At 37.1% G+C, this 20,768-nt stretch overlaps 4 protein-coding genes across 5 annotated transcripts; 1 reads left to right on the plus strand and 3 right to left on the minus strand.

Moving 5' to 3' along the window:
* Window positions 1-890: 890 nt before the first annotated feature.
* LOC111780400 lies at window positions 891-7,106 on the minus strand. Its single transcript, XM_023660782.1, has 5 exons — window positions 6,553-7,106; window positions 6,265-6,377; window positions 5,824-5,898; window positions 3,130-3,229; window positions 891-1,404 (listed from the first exon to the last, which is right to left on the minus strand). The coding sequence occupies exons 4-5, from the start codon at window positions 3,160-3,162 to the stop codon at window positions 1,075-1,077; spliced, it is 363 nt and encodes a 120-aa protein (XP_023516550.1). The 5' UTR covers window positions 3,163-3,229; window positions 5,824-5,898; window positions 6,265-6,377; window positions 6,553-7,106; the 3' UTR covers window positions 891-1,074.
* Window positions 7,107-7,325: 219 nt separating this feature from the next.
* On the minus strand, window positions 7,326-9,897 carry LOC111780711 (U-box domain-containing protein 38-like). 2 transcript variants are annotated; one of them, XM_023661188.1, is made up of 2 exons: window positions 9,206-9,895; window positions 7,326-8,916 (listed from the first exon to the last, which is right to left on the minus strand). In XM_023661188.1, exon 2 carries the CDS (start codon window positions 8,833-8,835, stop codon window positions 7,480-7,482), a length of 1,356 nt encoding a protein of 451 aa, XP_023516956.1. In that variant the 5' UTR covers window positions 8,836-8,916; window positions 9,206-9,895; the 3' UTR covers window positions 7,326-7,479. The 2 variants fall into 2 exon arrangements, with proteins under 2 accessions (XP_023516956.1, XP_023516955.1); XM_023661187.1 differs by having other exon boundaries at window positions 7,326-9,897.
* Window positions 9,898-12,786: 2,889 nt separating this feature from the next.
* LOC111780201 (peroxidase 41-like) lies at window positions 12,787-14,202 on the minus strand. The gene has a single exon (XM_023660535.1). It carries the CDS (start codon window positions 13,855-13,857, stop codon window positions 12,865-12,867), a length of 993 nt encoding a protein of 330 aa, XP_023516303.1. The 5' UTR covers window positions 13,858-14,202; the 3' UTR covers window positions 12,787-12,864.
* A 977-nt stretch (window positions 14,203-15,179) lies between these two features.
* LOC111780200 (alpha-mannosidase I MNS5) lies at window positions 15,180-20,413 on the plus strand. The gene is made up of 15 exons (XM_023660534.1): window positions 15,180-15,525; window positions 16,123-16,165; window positions 16,238-16,303; window positions 16,387-16,448; window positions 16,524-16,623; window positions 16,777-16,959; window positions 17,519-17,567; window positions 17,651-17,830; window positions 18,084-18,204; window positions 18,482-18,563; window positions 18,646-18,731; window positions 18,909-19,009; window positions 19,197-19,338; window positions 19,419-19,569; window positions 19,747-20,413. The coding sequence occupies exons 1-15, from the start codon at window positions 15,395-15,397 to the stop codon at window positions 19,975-19,977; spliced, it is 1,728 nt and encodes a 575-aa protein (XP_023516302.1). The 5' UTR covers window positions 15,180-15,394; the 3' UTR covers window positions 19,978-20,413.
* Window positions 20,414-20,768: the final 355 nt, after the last annotated feature.

A 20,768-nucleotide genomic window follows, 5' to 3' on the forward strand; every position in this document is an offset into this window, starting at 1 on the left:
ATTAGATGGGATGCAAATTTGTCTCCTACAGTAGCAATTACTATAGTAGCAATTAATGCAATTAATGTATATATTTAAGTTTGAAGTATTTATATGTTTGTTTAAAGTATCAGTTTATGATAATATAAATACATATGCATCAATATTAAAATATATGCATTTTATAAAAACGTGCGAATAAAAAAAATAATACAGCTTTATTAAAAGCAAGAGCTAAAAGCAGGCCACACCACCCGTCCATGTGGCCCTTCAAAAAATGTCATAAATTAGTCCATTTAAATATAGATAGGACCATTATAATTTTAACATCAACTCTAAAATATTCAACTAAAAAAATCTATAAATTACTTAAAAAATAATTGACACTCTTAAATTTATTTAAATTTGAATAAAAATAGAATTGGGACTGAAAGCATAATCTATTTAAACGATTTAAATAATTAACTAAATCGAGTAAATAAGATAAAATATACACTAATTATTAAAATATATTTTTCAAAATATTACTCTATGTTTTTGTTTTTAAAAACATTATTATATGCAAGATTTTATTTTATCTAAGGTTGAGAAGAACCGGTGTTGAACTCGAATTTAATTTAATGAAAATTAATACATTTATAAATATTTTCTAAAAATTTCAAATAAATCTTGGATTTTTTATTCATAAATAAATAATTTTCAATTTTACAGGGCGAGATCTTCACCTTCACCTTTCATCTTCGTATGCTAATATGATTTCCAGTAATCATCAGAAGATGCGATTCTATCCCTGCTTTATATATGTTACTGATGCGGAATTCTCAGATTATAATCAAAATCAAACAATCGAATCTGAAGGAAGTACGAAATTTAACAGCGATAAACAATAACGGAATCAAAACAAGAGGAAAGAGACGAACAGAGATCAAATCATATTAACAAAAGAATAATCTATGGTGTATCTGTATCTATATATAACCAGCAGACGAAGAAATAGAAAAAACAAGATATACAGCTCAAAGATAAGCTATGGAGACGATGATGATAAGAGAAGGAAAACCAAAGAGCAAGAGAGGAGTAGAATACGAAGGATTTCTACTTCTTATGAGCGGTTTTGTTATATTTATCTTTGATCCATTGGAAGCCAAGAGAGGTTCCTTCTTTGACCTTTTTGACGCCATTGGAGGCCACAGCTTTGGTCTTCCCAAGGCCTTCGCCGACCTTCTGTTTATACTTAGTCGTAGTGTTTCCGCCGCCGCTCTTCTTCTTGTTCTCCGTGACTACGTCCTTCGAGTCGCTGTAATCCCACTGGTCCGCCCAATCGTACGAGCCGCTTCCCGCCATGGATTTGACTGATCGATTTGAGTGATTCTGGGTTTGAAAATCTCTGCTACAAAGAAATCTCGGAGAAAGAAGATGAAGAATCTGATAGCAAAGAGAAGAGAGAATCGAGATGAATCGACGAAAAGTGATGAGACGAAACAGGGTTATATAGGCACGGAGAATCCGATTCGAAGCCGAAGCGCGTGCCGTGTGGGTTGCGATTACAAGTCATACAAATTTTGCATTCCTACTGTGGAAATGGAATATCCAAATACTTACCCGCTAAAGTGAAAATTATTTTTTTAATTAATTTTGTAAATTGAATGGTTTGTTCTGAAAATGGTAATAAATATATTTTTTTTAGCTTTCTACCAAAATTGATGAACAATTCTATAGGTTTTTACTTTTAGGGGTGGTCCACGTGGGTCGACAATGGAGATTCGGGAAGGTTCTAAAGCATTAAGTCGTTAGCTAATTACCGCCAACCTTACCTCACAGTCGGTCACCGCCTACGCCATTAGAGTTCGGCTATTTCTTGGAAGCAGAGGCATGCTCTTTTCAGGCTTTTTAAACTTAAGGAATATGTATATCCTGGTCAAGCAAGGAAGGCCGGGAAAGTTTTGACTTCTCGATATTAACTAATTTAAATTTTGTCTTCTTTGAATTTTTCTAAATTTCTAATAATTTATAGGATTTGATCGTAGCCATTCAAATCACATGTGTTATGTTGATCCTGTAATCTCCCTCATTGTCAATATTAGTCTATTGAATCCTAAGTCCAAATAATATATTAGAATATATTTTATATAACCAGTAAACAGCTATGATTTTTTAACTTCTTTTCAAGATTTAGTTAATAGTATATATATATATATATATATATATATCAGATTTGGTTGGTAGAATATTTTATCTTACTTTTTTTAGGACTTTCAATCTCACTACTATTTCTTGGCCTTTTAATTCCACTCGGGTTTCTTGAACTTTCAATCCACTGTTTCTCATTCTTAACATAATAGCAGAGCTTTATTCTTAACGCCCAAGTTGATATTGTCTTGATATCAGAGCTTCATTCTTAAGACCCAAGTCGATATTGTCCTCTTAGGACTTTCCCTCAAGGTTTTAAAATGAATCTGGGGGAGGTGTCCACTTTTGTACTTTCCCTTTCGAACTTCTCCTCAAGGTTAAAATAGAGAGAGGTGCCCACCTTTGGGCTTTCTCTTTTGTGCTTCCCCAAGGTTTAAAAACATGTCTATTAGGAAAAGGTGTCTACGGCTAGTAAATATTATCTTTTTTGAACTTTTCCTCGGGCTTCCTTTCAAGGTTTTAAAAGATTCCTATGAGAGAAAAGTTTCCACACCCTTACCATAAATGTTTCGCTTGTCTTTCCAACCGAGGTGACGGGTTATTTCAGTTTTTGCATTCCACTCATACTGTAACAATTTGAGATTAGTCAGCATACAATTGGTAGAATGGACTTGAATTGAACCCTGTTTTTCCTCCTCTTCATTGTGGGCGAGTTGCTTGGCGCGTTGTAGCCAAGGTCCGAGAAGAAATCCCTCGTGACAAGCCAATGATGTGCCTGTGTCTATATCATTGACAGGATCAAGGAAGTCCTGGCTCAAGCTGGCCATTCTTTGAGCATCATATAAGGGATATGCTTTGACAATTCTAAAGAACAATTCATTCGGGTTTTCGGCTCTAAACTATATTTAATTTAATCTATTTGGTGTCAATTGTCAGCTTTCCGCAGATGGAACATGAATACAACTGGCAACCAAGTAAATGGGTCTATCATATTTATAAATCATAATAAAATATTTGTACCTTGACATCAGCTTTGTTGCGTTGAAAAGCCATTTCAGAACACAAGATCGTAGACAACAGGATTCTGTTCTATTCCTTTCATGGACACTCCCATCCCGACCTTCAAATGAAAAATGAGCATTATGGAACGATTTACATACGTGACAAGGTATTGTAAGTGGTGTTAGATAATGAAAGTCCCACCTAGGCTAATTTAGGGAATGATCATGAGTTTATAAACAAAGAATACACTCTTTATTGGTTTGAGGCATTTTGGGGAAATCCAAAGCAAAGTCATGAGAGCTTACACTCAAAGTAGACAATATCATACCATTGTGGAGAGTCGTGTTCGTTTAACACGGTATTAGAGCGTCATGCCCTAAACTTAGTCGTGTAGATTGGTAAATCCTCGAATGTCGAACAAAGGACTCCAAAAGAAAAAAGAGTCAAGCCTCCTCAAAGGCAGTAAAAAATGACTAAAAGAAGGAGTCAAGCCTCCTCGAAGGCAAAAAAAAACAAGGAGTCAAGCCTAAGAAAAGGAGTCAAGCCTCCTAAAAAAGGAGGCTGTCAAGCTTCCTCCACGTCAGTAAAAAATGACTAAGACTCCAAAGGAGTCAAGCCTCGGATTAAGGGGAGACGTGCTTTATTCGAGGGGAGGTGTTGGATGATGAAAGTCCCACATCGGCTAATTTAGGGAATGATCATGGGTTTATAAACAAAGAATACATTTTTCATTTGTTTGAGGCCTTTTGGGGAAACCTAAAGCAAAGTCATGAGAGCTTATGCTCAAAGTCGACAATATTACCGTTGTGGAGAGTCGTGTTCGTTTAACATGGTATCAGAGCCATACCCTAAACTTAGTCGTGCAGATTGGTAAATCCTCCAGGTAAATCCTCCAAGCCTCCTCGAAGGCAGTAAAAAATGACTAAGACTCTCGAAAAGCCTCCTCGAAGGCAATGGTAAATCCTCCAAGCCTCCTCGAAGGCAGTAAAAAATGACTAAGACTCTCGAAAAGCCTCCTCGAAGGCAATGGTAAATCCTCCAAGCCTCCTCGAAGGCAGTAAAAAATGACTAAGACTCTCGAAGCAACTAAGACTCTCGAAGCAAGGCAGTGGTAAATCCTCAAAGCCTCCTCGAAGGCAGTAAAAAATGACTAAGACTCTCGAAGCAACTAAGACTCTCGAAGCAAGGCAGTGGTAAATCCTCAAAGCCTCCTCGAAGGCAGTAAAAAATGACTAAGACTCTCGAAGCAGTAAAAAAAATGACAAGGAGTAGGAGTAGTAAAAAAAGAAAAATGAGTTACTCTAGACTCTCGAAGGCAGTAAAAAAAAAATGACGAGTAGGAGTAGTAAAAAAAGAAAAATGAGTTAAGACGAAAAAGGAGTAGTAAAAAAAGAAAAATGAGTTAAGACGAAAAAGGAGTAGTAAAAAAAGAAAAATGAGTTAAGACTCTAAAAAGAAAAAGGAGTAGTAAAAAAAGAAAAATGAGTCAAGCCTCCTCGAAGGCAGTAAAAAATGACTAAGACTCCAAAGGAGTCGAGCCTCGATTAAGGGGAGACGTGCTTTGTTCGAGCCTCGAGCAAAATGACTAAGACTCCATAGGAGTCGAGCCTCGATTAAGAGGAGACGTGCTTTGTTCGAGCCTCCTCGAAGGCAGTAAAAAATGACTAAGACTCCTTTCCAAAAAGAAAAAGGAGTCAAGTCTCCTCGAAAGGACTCCAAAGGAGTCGAGCAAAATGACTAAGACTCCAAAGGAGTCNCGTGCTTTGTTCGAGCCTCGAGCAAAATAACTAAGACTCCAAAGGAGTCGAGCCTCGATTAAGAGGAGACGTGCTTTGTTCGAGCCTCCTCGAAGGCAGTAAAAAATGACTAAGACTCCTTTCCAAAAAGAAAAAGGAGTCAAGTCTCCTCGAAAGGACTCCAAAGGAGTCGAGCAAACGTGCTTTGTTCGAGCCTCGAGCAAAATAACTAAGACTCCAAAGGAGTCGAGCCTCGATTAAGAGGAGACGTGCTTTGTTCGAGCCTCCTCGAAGGCAGTAAAAAATGACTAAGACTCCTTTCCAAAAAGAAAAAGAAGTCAAGTCTCCTCGAAAGGACTCCAAAGGAGTCGAGCAAAATGACTAAGACTCCAAAGGAGTCGAGCCTCGATTAAGGGGAGACGTAAAAAATTACTAAGACTCCAAAGAAGTCGAGCCTCGATTAAGGGAGACGTGTTTTGCTCGAGGGGAGGTGTTGGATGATAAAAGTCCCACATCGGCTAATGTAGGGAATGATCATGGGTTTATAAACAAAGAATACACTCTTCATTGATTTGAGGCCTTTTGGGGAAGCCCAAAGCAAAGCCATGAAAGCTTATGCTCAAAGTGGACAATATCATACCATTGTGGAGAGTCGTGTTCGTCTAACAAGTGACAGAGTGTCTAACAAGTGACAGAGTGGTCTAACAATCACGATCCACTGAGATACAATCCTTCGTTACTACGGTTTGTACAAGAAATTTAAAGAATGAGCAATACTAAATACCCTAATCTTCCAATTTGGCTTTTCAGTAATGAAAAGAAAAAAGGAAAGTGAATCAGTTCATCTCTTAAGAATTACAGAAATCCTTATACATTATATACTCAAAATCTAAGCTAAGGTACTGATGGATGAGAGAAAGAGAGCACCAAAAAATTATTGGTGTTAATATCAAATAATGGTAGATGATAAACTTACCACAGTCGAGTATGGACTGCAACGAGCTTTAATTGGTCCAGATGCTATTGAATCCAAAATGAAACAATCATGCACCTGCAAAAGGCAATTCATAGCACACAGCTAATGAAACAATCAATCAACTTAGTCTTAGCTGGGCATGAAACCTAAACCACTATACATGGTCCGAGACAAGACAACAGGATTAACGAGACATGCAGTTTTTCTTTGAAATTTTTGTAACACCCTAAAGTCAGATAAATTACTGTTCTAATCTGCAAGCTAAATGAAACTGCATCTCAAAATTTACTTGTTACTAGTATGCAGGAAATCATCTTGTAAAATTAAAACACGAAGAAAACATCGAACCGCAGATAATGACAGTATTTTTCCATAGAAATTACATTGAAAATGGCATAATTTGATAGTAGTTCATAGGAATGCGAATAATAATTTCATCACCTTTGAATACGAGGTTACAGGCCTGTTTTATCCCAACAATCGTGTGCACCACACCAGTGCTTTAGAGATCAGTGCAAGCCAGCTAAAATCCACTCCCGTTACCCCCAGCAATTCTGGTAAAAGGATGGAAATCGAGTTCAAGTCAAAAAGTATGATCGATTATAATTTCAATTTACGATCCTTCATTTACAAAATAACAAGAAGCATTGAGAAGCCTAATCCTATTTCAAAGGCCGATTAGATCGAGGTGAACACAATTAAAAAGAGAAGCGAAACGTTTCTACATACAAAATTTCAGCATCCATGTGTCTCCTGAACGCGCGATGATTACTGATCACTAAGCAAAATCCCCACTACATTTGTCCTCGAAACAATGAACGTTCAAAAACCGCGAGAAAGATGAACATTCAAAATAGAGACTAGAAGCAGACTACAAGTACACAAGAGTTCCTTCACTTCCTAAACTTCCCAGCATCGGACAAAGCTATACCGCTGCGCCATCTTCAAAGAAAAAAAATCCTCTGTACTGACACAGAAACATGTAAAAACCGACCAGCCAAGTTACTTAGAGACAGATTGAAAGTCAAAGCCGCAGCAACTTGGACAAGCGCAGGCGCCCTCTAGCGACCCTGAATTTCAAGAAGCAGCGAAATGAATCCAACTCCGATTGTGGACAAGGCGGGGAATAAGGAAACTGGCAGGAAATGAAAAACAGAGATCAGAAGTGGAAGTGGAAGTAGAACTATCGGCATGGTGGTTGGTGATGCCGAGGAATCCTGAAATGGCGATCGGTTTTGAAGAGTACTAGTGACTACTAGACAACGGCAATGGCGGGAGGTATCTCGACGAGAGTGGAAGAGCGCGCAAAATGGAAACGGGAAGTGGGCTGTGAGGGCCTCTTCATCGACATTGGACAGGGCCGTCGACTTGGGCTTTCGGTCCACGCTAATTCGACCAATAAAAAGATGACGTGGCAGGAAAGAGGACTCTAATGACGTGGCAAACTTGAAATTTTGTTAATTACATCCATTACTATAAAATCCAATTTAAGTTGAGCAAAGTTAGAAAAAATAACCCATCTGTACGAAACTAAGTTAAAATTCCTAATTACCCATCAATTCTTCCTAATAGGGACGGTAAGAATCCATTAATTACAGTGTTTACAACAAAAGAGCAAACCCTTGCCCAATAATCCAAACGCAGAACAACATTTCATCAAAACGGCATCGTATTGGCCGAGCTGGGAATCCTTCCACCTCCCATTCGGTACCCAGTCGAACTGAGTCCATCTCTCTCGAAACTCGACTCGCCGCCACGATCGCCGTCGTCATCCGATCTCCCTCTCGTCCTCATCCTCTCCAATATCTTCTTCGCCTTCTCCCTCGCCCTCTCGCTTCCTCTTTCAATAATCTCCCTCAAAACCTCCATTGCTCCGGCTTCCTTCGCCAATCCCTTGAATCTCATGCTTCCATAGCTCAGTGCGTACAATGCCGCAACGCAATTCTCGCGAGCCGATTCGGAGTCCAGCTCTTTCTCCCTCAGCATTCCGACCAAGAGCCCGACGGCATCGCCGTCCAGCATTGCTGATCTACCCTCCTGGCACACGGCGATGTTGCAGAGGATCAGCAACAGCCAGTTCGTCGAGTTTCTCGATTTCACCATGGAAAGAAGAGTCGTTACGGCGCCGAGTTTCACGAGCTTCACACGGTTGCTTTGTATCATTGTTAGGTTGTAGAGACATAGAGCGGAAACGTCTCGAGTTCGCTCGTTTTCCGATCGGAGTGCGTAGAGGAGCGGCGGCATTGCGCCGAGAAATCCGATCGCCATCCGATTTTCGTCCTCTAAGGCCAGACTAAAGAGCGCTTCGGCGGCGTGTTCTTGCGTTTCAGTATGTCCTCCTTTTAGCGCGTCGATTAAGTGTGGAACCAATCCTGACCGCGCAATCTTTAGTTTGTTTGGCTTTTCGAGGGAGAGATTTACCAGAGAGGCGACGGCGTTGATCTGTACTTTGGGGTATCTCGAGGTTACCAAAGAATGGAGAGATGAAAGAATCCGAGGCGTACAAAGCGAAACCCTAATATTCTCATCGGCTTTCGTGACTTTTCTTAGCGAAACAATACCTTCTTCTTGCTCAAACACATCGGGACTCTCGAGCTTCGCCAAGAATTTATTCTCTTCTTCCCCAATCGATGAATTCGTGCCTAAGGCTTGGATGAGCGCGTTGTTTTCCACATTTTCGGAGGAAGAAGACGAAAAGGAGTAACACACAGGTCGAATCGTGAATGGCAGAGGAGTTCCCGGACTTCCTCCGACGATAACAGATTCCTCGGAGGAGCTCGTGTAGAAATGTTCTGGACGGCGGCCATACTCCGTCGCGGCGTGCGAAAAATTCATCGATGGCAAATCTGATACTCCCTCCAATAAATCCCTATCCGACAAGTCCCTAATTCCGGTGTGAGGCTTCTCCTGCTCCATTAATGCACTAACACGCCTCTCAACGGAGCTGTAATCAGGCGCCTGAGGATTCCGAGCACCGGACTTCTCACACCAATGGAGAATCGTCTTCTTCATAGCCAAATTGGGAATCACAGTCGAGAAATCTGGCTTGGAACCATCCTCTAACACAGGGGAGAACCCCAAATTTCTGCAAACCTGCGCAGAAACACGCTCAAATGTCTGTCCAGAAGAGACGACAACTGGGTCTGCCATTAACGAACAAGAAACTGTACAGATGAACTCTTTAGGAGGCTCGTTCGATTCGACCCTAGATTTACGACGATGGAGGAAGGAGAATTTCCACCGGAAATTGCCATTTCCATTGCCACCCATACATACAGAACCACAAAAACAGAATTTCTGAAATCCAAAATTGAGCAAGAACCTAACTGGCATCCAATTATACAATGATTTGAGTAACGAAAAAAGAGAGAAGTAAGTGTACCGTGAGGAGAGGGTCGAGTGCGTTGCTTTAGGCCTCAAGTACAGTGGATCGCAGCTGGGTTTGTTTTAGTGGCTCTGATTTTTTTTATCGACTTTTTTCTTTTTATTTTATTACAATCTTTAATTTCTATTACCTTCTATTATATGTAAACATATGCAAATGGATAAATATTAAATAAAAGTTAATACACGACTAATAAAATTGGACTAAGATATTATATATTAAAATAAATATTATTGGGGAGGGACCCACCTTAGAGCAACTTAGTCTCGTCCTCTAGAGACAGCACAGGCAATGTCTACTTATTTCGGTTTGAGTTTTGGTTTGGGTTGGAATTATAACATACTTCCATTTCTTCCTGTTAGAATTATTTATAACCATGGGGTAGATTGAATAATTTATTACATATACAAAAATTACGTTAAAGTTATTTAGATAACTATTTTCATCTCATTTGAATATGAATAATATTAAAATGTATTTTTTAAATATAATTTATTACTTTCAAAGGTAAAAATAAACATTTTCCAAACGAAATTTATAAGTAGGAGACCATAAATTTTTTTCTTTTTTTAGAAAATATGACAGCAATGAGACCTGATGGAGTTGAATTCGAACCTTTTCTAGAGATATTTTTCATATCACATTTCCTATTTTATTATAATTTAGTTTAGTTAATTAGATAAAACATAAATATCTATTATATCCACACACAAAAAAAAGTTAACAGTATTCTAAAATAATTCAAAGTTTATATTGAAGAAAAAAATAAACTTAAACAAATAAAAAAAAAATTAAATCAAGATCCATGAATATCAATGAAATAGAGTTCATACAATTGGGCTAAATCATGAACAAAATTTTGAAGCAAAATATGTTTTTTTTTTTTTTATATATTACAATATGTTCTTCAGATATTAATTTGAAGGTTTAAAAAAAAAAAAAAAAAAAAACTTACAAAACTCTTAGTTTAATTAAGGTAATTGGAAAAGTATAGAAAATGCCAAAAAAGAAAAAGGAAAAAAAAGATGAAAGGCCTTTTCTTAAATTCAACGAGAAAAATTCAAACGAGGACATCAATCTCGCCGCACATAATTTCAAAAAAGATTCTTCCATTATTATTATTTTATTTATGCTTTTCCATCACGGACCTTATCTCAAATTTCATGCATTAGATAGTTTCAATTTCATACGCCAAAAATAATAATTAATAATAATAATAAAAACAAATTACTCAAGCTCAACAAATTATTATTTTTAAAATTTATTATTCCATATAGTTTCCTATATTCAGTGAGTGATTTAAAAATAAGAAATTCCATGAATTTTTTTTAACAGAATTTCTATTTATATAGTTTTAAATTAAATCTCAACAATTATTAATTAATTAAGGAATATGCTCTCAATTATACTGAATTTTATTTTAACAAAATCATGTGTTTATCACATAAAATACTAAATTATCGGAGTTTTTTATTTAAATATATTTATACCTTTTAAAACATCAAAGTTCAAATATAAATACCCTAAAAACACAAAAATATGATTGATTATAAATTTAAAAAAATTAGCGAAATCAATTTAACTCCAAAACATAAAACAGCATACCAAATAAACACAGGCTCTCATAACACATTAAACAGGTCCTAATGAAAATTGTAGCGATTCAAAGAGGAAAAAAAATATNCATACCAAATAAACACAGGCTCTCATAACACATTAAACAGGTCCTAATGAAAATTGTAGCGATTCAAAGAGGAAAAAAAATATAGAGTAATAGGATTAATGATGATAAATTGCTTGGAAGTGCAGAGAAAAGCTAACGGAAGGGAGAGAGAAAATAATGGAATTATACAGTAAGAAACAACGACACAACGCACAGAGAAAAGTAGAGGCTAGAGAGAGAGAGAAAGAGATGTAGGAGAACAAATAGTACAAATATTTATGAATCCTCAAAAAAAGAAGAAGAAGAAGAAGAGGAGGAGTTTTACTTGGAGGAGACGAAGAGCGGGATTCGATCGGACCATGAAGCTTGATTCCCCAGCGACGAGCAGTTGATGATGATGATGTAGTTGTTGGATTATATCGGAGAAAAAACCCTAGGTTTTTAGGGTTTGCTGTGATTTAGGGCTTTTTTGTGAAGATGCCTGGAGAGATGGAGAGAAGAAGAAGAAGAAGATGTAGGAAATGGAAGTAATCATAATTCATAATGGGCGAATACGGAAGAACGAGGCTGCGTGATGATTGGCAATGAGGAATTGGATTCAAATCGCCTCCCTCCTCCACCTACGCTCATCGCTCTCTCTCTCTCTAGAATGGGAAAAGGAGAGAAACAGAGAGGAGAGACGCTCTCTCTCTCTCTCTCTCTCTCTCTCTCTCTCTCTCTCTCTGATTTTCTCAAATGCCAATGATTCATTATCACAATAATAATACTTTACAGTTGTTAACCTCTTCTTCCATTTCTACCCTCCTTCCAAGTTCTAAATATTATCTTAAAAAAAAAAAGGAAATTGATTTTGATTATACCTAATACAAGCGATATGTAATGAGTCGACTTGAATGGTTACAATTCTACTATGCTTCAACAATCAAGCTTTTTAAGAAGTCGAGAGAATCAAGCTTTTTAAGAAGTCGAGAGCATGTGAAAGGGTATGATTGACCAAAGAACGTGCACGTGTCTCTCCTCTTCTCACTTCGACCATCAAAATTAATTAAATGAGACAAAGAATGTAGTGAATACGTATCATACGTATCTTATTACAGGTTGTTATTACAAGTTGCATGTGAAAGGGTATTTTTTTTTTTTTATTTGCATTAAAAGTTGTTATTTTGATATAAATTAGAAGTCTTAAAACTGTTATTAAAAAAAAGTAAGGGTGACGTGGAAATTTGATATAAAGTTTTTATTGGTGATGGGAAAGCGAAAATGATAAGATTCTTGCACATACGTCGCATCGTCCCCACCAGCGATTACTAGTGATTCTGGCTTCATGCAGGCTTCGAACTGAGGACAAATTTTTGGAGTCAGCTCACCCTTGCGAGATCATGACCCTTTATCCCGGCCATTGTAGCACGTGTGTTGCCCACCAAATCCTTACCCCGGTCTTTACCTCTGGTAAATCTATTTCAAAACTGGGGATTCCATATCTCTAACTTCCATAGGCTGAATTTCCTACACCGAAATGGGAGACAAAGAACTTCCATAGACTGAATTTCCTACACCGAAATGGGAGACAAAGAGTTCCCCATCTCTCCAGCATCATCTAAGGCAGGCAGCTGTTGAATTAACTGAAGTGGGATCAGGTCGGTAAGGAAGTTAGGTCGGTAAGGAAGTTAGGTCGGTAAGGAAGTTAGGTCGGTAAGGAAGTTAGGTCGGTAAGGAAGTTAGGTCGGTAAGGAAGTTAGTTAGTCTAATTGACAATTACCTTTTAAAATATTTACAAATATATAGTATTAACAAAATTAAAAAAGGGGACTAAAATTATATTTGCATGCTTCATCTTCCTCTTATTTCCATCAATAAACTATTTCCAAATGATTCTTACAAAAATAAAAATAAAAAATAAAAATAATAATAAAAAAAATTCCCTTAATTATAATAATAAAAAAAATTGTTTATGATGTGCCAAAATGCAATTACAGTTGGAAAATTTATATTTTCAAGTGCGGATTGAATTGAACACATCACATCTCCTCCTCACTTCTCCTTTCCCGCCAGTTTTCACCTCGCGAACGCTCATCTTCTCCATAGCTTTTGCAAAGTCCTTGAAGAACAGGTCCTGATTTCCCGCGTACATCTCCACAAACTTCTTCGTCCTTGGATCCTTTGCCAATGCATGTTCTGACTTCGAAAGCGCCAATCCTCTCAGCAGGTTCCGGTAGTACTGGTTGTCGAACTTCAACGGCGTTACGGCGTCGCTGTATGCCGATAATCCAGGATTCTTCTCGTAATCCGTGCAAGTCGTTTTCAAAGCCTCCGCCAACTTCGGATGAAGCTCTGGATCGGTTGGTGTTGTCTTGCTGAACTTGAAGAGCCGGTCGCCAAATTCCCCGCAATTTGAGTATCCGATTGTGCGTCCGCCGTACAGCGCTACCATTTCCTGAATCGTGAAGCCTTTCCCTGTGAATAGCTTGATCATCTCGTCAACTGTTTGGTTTGCAATCGGAATGTTTCCTTCCACGTCTGAAGATTTCGAGACGTGACTGTCTTCTCGCCCTAATTGAACGCCATACGACGGTCCACCTGTGATGGCGATGAGATCACGAGTCGCCTGTGCTAGTACGTCGGAGCAAGAGACGATCCCGGGGCAGGAAAGCTCCAAAGTAATCTTCGCTCGAGTGACGACGTCGAAGGCGTCTCCTGGAAGAGAGAGGTTGATTTCGGCTTCGCGCTCGGCGTGGTTGAAGACATTAGAGGAGATGAGAACAGAAGCATCGCAACCTCCAACCAAACAATCGTTAAAGAAGAGGCGCATAGTAGCGGCAGCGGTGATTGGACTAGCAGTCTGCTTATGAACGACGGCCTCGTGAACGATTCTCGCAAAATCGGGGCAAGTCTTCTGGTAATAATCGAGAGAAAGCTCTGATCGAACAGAGAAGGAAACAGAGAGCAAAATTACACAAAGGAAAGCGGCAAGAGGAAAGAAGGCCATGGCGGAAGAAGAAGGAGGCGGCTGAAAACCTGCTTCCTCTGAATAAGGAACAATTGAATAACGAGAAGGAAGCAATGATGGATTGGGGAAACAGAGAGGGGATGAAATAGGGGTGAAAATGGAGAGGTTTCAGGAGATTGGTTATGGAGGAGGCTGGTAATGGCCTCCGAGATCGAACGAACAGAGAACGTCCCATTGATGACTGAATCAAATCAAATCAATTACGGCGGATTATTCGTGTCGATCGACACAACAATTTCAGGTACTAATTTTAGGGTTTATGGTTCAATTGAGGGATCCAGGGTTGTGGTGGATTTAGATTAAAACATAAATTATTTTTTTAGCACGGATATTCAAATATTTTATTCTTATAAAAAAAAACGTAGAAACAAATTGAGTTTTTTTTTTTTTTTTTTTTTTTTTTTTTTTTTTTTTTTTTTTTTTTTTTTTTTTTTTTTTTTTTTTTTTTCNATGCTTTCAAATTAACAATTATAGATATAAAATTACGATTGAAGTATCAAGAAATGCAATTAAAAATAAATGAAAATTTAAGAAATTAAGTAGGTTTTTGTTAATCTCTCATTTTAAGTACCATGTTATTCGGACAAGGTGTACGGATAACCCATTTGATAAGGCCCAAATGAAATGCGGCCCACTTTTTAAAACTTCACTTCTGTTTGCGTCATCTAAACAATCGATTTGATTATTAAAAAATAAAAACGTCTAAAAAATATTTTTAATTTTTAATTTTTTTAATTAAGCCTTAAATTTTCAAAAAAAATTTAAAAAATATCTTAGTTTCAAAGCTATTTTTAAACTTTGAAGAGTTTTATTAATATTTTTTACTTTTTAAATTTTTTAAAGATATTAGTAATATGTTTAAGAGTGCATTAATACCTTTATTTTTATAAAATAAAAAGTCATTTTCAATTATCTTTATTTTTAATGTTATTTTTCAAGTTTACGATTATATATATATTTTTTAATTTAAAGATGTTTTTAAAGTTTTTAAAGAAGGTTTGGAGTTTTTTAAATCCTTAGAAAGGTTTTGGGGTATTAATAAAATATTTGAAAATTTGTGAATACTTTTCAAATTTGAAATAATTTTTTAAACAAAATAGTAATAATTTTTATTAAAAGAATTTAAAAGTATTATTGAAATGGTTATTTAGATAAATTTAAAAGTGGAGAGATATTTTTATTAATTTAGAATATATATATAAAACTTTAGTTAAAAAAAGAGAAGGTTTTATTTGGGCATTGTGAAGTGGCAATTCATACAATTTTCTCAATTAGTTTCCTTTTATAACATATCATCTTGTTCAATTTGGAAGGTTTTTTCCTTTTCATAATCCACTCTTAAGGAAATATAGTTAACCAAATTATTCAATCCACGACAACCAAGTTTCTATGGGCGTCTTGATTTGAGCTGCGATTCGCTTCAGATCCCCAGCGCCATTGACTTCGTACCCCGATTCGATTCTATTCGATTCGCTTCTTCTGCCCGGAATTCTTATCCAGTCCATAGATTCCATACATGTTGCCCCGCAGGTCTTTCACATGGATTCTTCTGCTTTTCATCATCTTCTCCGCTCTCTTCAATCCTTCCAGCTCCAACAACTACTGGACTGCCAAGCGAATGCGTATGAGGGAAAAGGTCCGCCGGATGTAAGGCTCTCATCTTCATAATCTCCGTTGGCATTTTTAGTTCAATCGCGGTAGTTTCGTTTTTTGTTCCGGTCTATTGGATGCGGTTCTGACTTCATTATCGTTCTGTGGATCGGTGTTGTGTTGAGAAGCTCTAGCGTTTTGTGGTATAGGAGATAATTTGTTCAATTCTACGAAAATTCTAACTATAAAGTCTAATTTTGTCATGTCTGGAGAATTTTCAGTTTTTGTTTAGTTTGTTATGATGATGACTTAGACGTTTCTATGGAGCTCGTCATTCTTATCTGCATTTAGTCTTTTGTTTTCTGGAAATTGGACGCAGTACAGTGATGATATATTGTTGGGATCTTATTCAATCTAGGTCTTCAGGAAAATTATGACTAGATTTGTTGAACTTCTATCCGAGCCACATTGAGTGCATTATTTTGACCTCTAGTTACTGTGTCTTACTATTTATTCTTGGTGAGTTGCATAATCTTATTTTAGTGCACACCATTGTTCTTGCCTAAATTTCATCTGTTGTATTTGCTTAGATGATCCCTACGTTCACTAGCACGCAAAGTATCTGACAGTTGGCTTATTTTTATATGTTTTCAGGTTTTACCATGCATATGACAACTATATGACATATGCATTTCCAGTAAGTATTCTTGGTTACAGATTCATGTGCTCTGATCACATAGAAACCTATTGACTCTCCTATTTCTATCAGCATGATGAGCTAAAACCTCTTACGAAGACCTTCACCAACTCCCTCAGTGAGCTCGGTAATCTTAAGGTAATCAATATAATGTTAATATGGCTTTAGAGTGGTAATTGGTTGTGGGGAGTGCATTAACTGTGTAATTCTTCAATTTTCAGCTGGAACACTTACCACAAAATTATAATGGCTCTGCTCTTACACTCATCGAATCATTGTCTAGGTATGAATTGATTACTGCCAGAATTTATGGTTGTTTGGTTATTAGTTTCATAATGATCACATTTTTCTTTTTCAGCCTTGTAATTTTAGGCAACAACACTGAATTTCAAAAGGCGGTGCTTTGGCTTTCTGAAAATTTACGTTTTGATGTTGATGCACGGATAAATCTATTTGAGGTACCCAAGTCCTTAGATATCCCCAATCCCCAAAAAGATGAATGTGGTTGGCTCATCTCTAGAGTTAAAATGCTTGTCATGCTAAGAAAGAGCTAAAATGTTGTGGATGAAGGAGCAATATATGCATTTTTACTCTTGACCACAATTTTGTAGTGCAACATAAGAGTTCTTGGAGGACTTGTTTCTGCCCATGTTCTTGCAACTGATTCCACGAACCGATTGCCTAGACAAAGTTATAAGAATCAACTACTAGTTTTGGCCGAAGACTTAGGGAACCGCTTCCTACCTGCATTTAATACCCCCACAGGGTTGCCATATGCGTGGATTAACCTCAAGGTATTACCTATCATCTGCTTAGGTCCAAATCTAATTGTTTATAAATATTATGATATATTAAACTCCAAGCTATATGATCTTCATGGGATTTTGTATTCACTGGACCCTGTCTTCTTTTATTGAGCTAATTTTGCAGTCATTGAGAATTGAGATATGTCTCTGATGCCTTATAAGTCGTTTATGCTGTTTGCATATTGAACAATATTCTTGGTATAAGTTTCTAAATGATCATAACGAGAATAAGTGAATCTCCTTAGGTGTACTGAAGAAATTTTGCATCCAACAAGCCAGATCTTACCTTGCTTTGTTCCTTTTGTTCTTCTCAGCAGTTCTTTTTTTCATGGGGCGTGGGTGGGGTGGAGGTCAACTATTTGAATGATATTTTTAGTGCAGCTTAAACTCACTGTATGCATGGTACGCTTAGGGAGTCCGTAGATATTTTCAGAAGTTTTCTTTGCAGTTTTAAAATATATGAATACGTTTTTCTGGGTCATGGTTCCATTTTCTCTCTCTAAAGAGGAGTATATGACTCCACATCAATCCAAAATTCTGTGGGCAGCATGGAGTGATGGAGAATGAGACTACTGAAACAAGTTCTTCCGGGTGTGGTGAGCTCTTATCTTTTATTGTTAAGATAAGTATACGTGAAAATTTTATGGTCTGAATTGGATCAATTTTTATCTGGATATAGGTTCTTTAATTCTCGAAATGGGAGCATTATCGCGATTGACTGGTGACCCCAGGTTTGAATCTGCTGCTTTGCGTGCTCTTCGTAAGTTGTGGAGCATGCGCAGTTCATTGAATTTACTTGGAACTACATTGGATGTGGAAACAGGTGAATGGATTGAGTTCTCATCTGGAATTGGTGCTGGTAAGTCATTTGTTGTTGACAATACAGATTTTTACATGTTTTGGTAGAAGTAATCACATCTTCATTATTACTATATTTTTCTTCTTCGATAATTGTCTCCCACCTCTTATAAGGCGCTTCCATACTCTTGTAATATTAACTCAACGTCTATCAGGAAGAAAATCTGTTTTATGCAATTGAGCTCGGGGTAGAAATTATGTCTTGGAAGAGTAGAAACCTAATACTGATGTTGGATTCTTGTGGTTTCTTCAAGGGGTTGATTCATTCTATGAATATCTATTTAAGGCTCATGTACTTTTTGGAAAAGAAGAATTCTGGAGAATGTTCCACAGTGCTTACCTTGCTGTGCAGAAATATTTCAGACATGGCCCATGGTAGCGTGTACACTATTTTTATGATCATTTTAGTACGAACACATTTTCTTAAATTATACAAAACTATATTCATTTTTAGCCGTTTCTAAGCTACAACAATTGTAATTTTCAATGCACACCAACTTTTTTTTTTCTTTTTTTCTCCAAATAGATTTTAAATAATAACAAATAAAAACAATTCTAAAAATTATTCTTTAAGAACAAATTTTTAAAAGGTATATACAAAAAATTATTATCTTATTTTGGGCGGCTTACTTAAAATTATTTGGTAATGTAGGTATCATGAGGCCGATATGAGGACAGGGAGGGCAACCCATTGGCAGCTTACAAGCCTTCAAGCATTTTGGCCTGGCCTACAGGCTAGTTGCAGTAATCTTTGAAGTTTTAGTAAATGATACTCTACTCGAATATGACTGTTTGTCCATGACTCTCTGTTAGTAGGTTCTTGTTGGGGATATTCCGGCAGCTAATTCATCACACCGTGAGTTCTTTCATGTGTGGGAGAAATATGGAGTTCTACCGGAAAGGTATGCTGCTTGCAAATCTGTCCATTTAAACTATTCCATGTTTTGACCAGAACACAGAACTTTCGTTGTCAATTATCTTATTTTCTTTTTGCCAATTATCTTGTTTCAATCTATTAGAGTTCCAGTATTTTCCATGACAACCATTAATTCGTAAGTCTGGGATTTTAAATTGTTCAGGTATTTACTTGACTATCAGATGCTGCATCCCACTGAAAAGTATTATCCTCTCCGTCCAGAATTGGCAGAGTCAACTTTTTACTTATATCAAGCAACCAAAGGTTTTATTTTTCAAAAACTTCAACGTTGTATATTATAATTATTTCGTTTCACGTCGACTAAAAGTTTGAAGCTCTGCTGTAGCATAGTATTCTTGGAATGCTAGTTTCCTTATGTCTTATCCAACTATTAGTTATAAAGCTTAACTGCCTTACTCGGATTCCTTCCGTTTGGCTTTTGGAATTGTAGATCCATGGTACTTCGAAGTGGGTGAATCAATCATGAAGTCTCTTATCTTGTACACCAAAGTTGAAGGAGGATTTGCAAGTGTTAGAGATGTTACAACTATGCAGTTGGAAGATCATCAACATAGTTTTTTCCTCTCTGAAACGTATGATCTCTTTCTCTCTCTCTCCCAATTCTGTTATCCAGAAAATCAGCTTGGTCATCACACCATCCCTCTTTATGTAGGTGCAAATATTTATATCTTTTATTTGACGACTCGTTTCTGGTCGATCAAAATTACATCTTCACCACCGAGGGTCACCCCCTGCCAGTCCTAAGTTCTTGGCATGAACGACTGCCAGAGGTGTATGGCCTGACCAACGGGACATCTATCAAGGTATTACTCCCATTGTCTAGTCTTGATTTTCATTTACCCCCTCATCACAGGGAGCCTGTCAGCTGTTTGAAATATTATGCCCAGTAGAGTGGGAAAATTTAATGAAGAAAAAACTTGGAAGGAATATTTTAAAATGTGAAATGAATTGGTGGAGATGAAGTGCATTTATATCTGCAGGGTGAAAATTCATCAAGAAGGTCTAGTGCAATGTCTCTTCAAGTCTGCCCAGCTACCTCACTAAACACAGCTGGAGATGGTGACCAACAACTAGAGAGTGCTTGCCATATCCTTGATGCTCGAGCAGATCATAAATGTTTCAGCGATGAAGAATGTGGAGTCGATTCGACTACTTGCAGACGGCGATCGTGTAGCTCATCTGGTTATTGTGGTCATTGGTTGCGCTTATAACACAGAAGGTAATTATTTTCAATAAGATTCCAAACTTGGTTCGTCTTGCACCAACGACGACATCGAGCCGAAAATGAACTTTGTAAGTAGTTGTTAAGTCCACACGAGATAACTCTTTTTCACCCCCAAAAAAGAAAAATTCTTGAATGTAGCTACTACAAAACAATATAGATATTATTATCTTAGTTGTTAGATGCAGGGATAGTCTAAAGTTGAATTTTTAGCGGGAGGGGATATGAACATCACGTTGTTCGTTGACTTGTATGAATGGCTTACGTGATTGGAACTAAAAGCCTTGGTTTAGAGCCGGGGGTAATTATGTCATTCTAAGCCTGAGAGTCGTGGCTTGAAAGTACAAAGGAAGATTCGTGGAAATGAGGCTGTCAACTTTAGTTGAGATTCACGCTCCTTTTTACATCTTTGCCCCCATGTACCACTCCTTCTTTTGAGTGTCAACTTTTTTGTTGGTGTGTCTGATTTTGATATAATTTGTAACAGGCTTAAGTTTACCGCTAAAAGATATTGTCTACTTTGGTATATTAATCGTCAGCCTCACGTTTTAAAACGCATCTGTTATGAGATGTTTAACAACCTCACGATTTTAAAATGCATATGTTAAAAAGAAGTTTCCACGTAAAGAATATTTTATTCCCCTCTATAACTTACGTGAGATCTCACGGTCGTAATTTAAAAAACGAGTATCTTCGCCACAGTGGACACATTGGAAAAGGTTTAAATATTACTTTAATATTTGTTTATTTCATTTTAATATTTGTGTTCTTTCAAAATAA

Source organism: Cucurbita pepo, chromosome LG18 (genome assembly GCF_002806865.2).
Source record: "Cucurbita pepo subsp. pepo cultivar mu-cu-16 chromosome LG18, ASM280686v2, whole genome shotgun sequence".
NCBI classification, from domain to species: Eukaryota; Viridiplantae; Streptophyta; class Magnoliopsida; order Cucurbitales; family Cucurbitaceae; genus Cucurbita; species Cucurbita pepo.

Coding starts and splice junctions, on each gene's coding strand:
- LOC111780200 (XM_023660534.1), top strand. CDS start 15,395: ATGTTGCCCCGCAGGTCTTTCACATGGATTCTTCTGCTTTTCATCATC. Junction 16,304..16,386: donor GTGAGCTCGGTAATCTTAAG/GTAATCAATATA, acceptor TTCAATTTTCAG/CTGGAACACTTACCACAAAA. Junction 19,010..19,196: donor CTTATATCAAGCAACCAAAG/GTTTTATTTTTC, acceptor TTGGAATTGTAG/ATCCATGGTACTTCGAAGTG.
- LOC111780711 (XM_023661187.1), bottom strand. CDS start 9,156: ATGCCAGTTAGGTTCTTGCTCAATTTTGGATTTCAGAAATTCTGTTTT.
- LOC111780400 (XM_023660782.1), bottom strand. CDS start 3,162: ATGGCTTTTCAACGCAACAAAGCTGATGTCAAG. Junction 1,405..3,129: donor GCAACAAAGCTGATGTCAAG/GTACAAATATTT, acceptor CTTTGCTATCAG/ATTCTTCATCTTCTTTCTCC.
- LOC111780201 (XM_023660535.1), bottom strand. CDS start 13,857: ATGGCCTTCTTTCCTCTTGCCGCTTTCCTTTGTGTAATTTTGCTCTCT.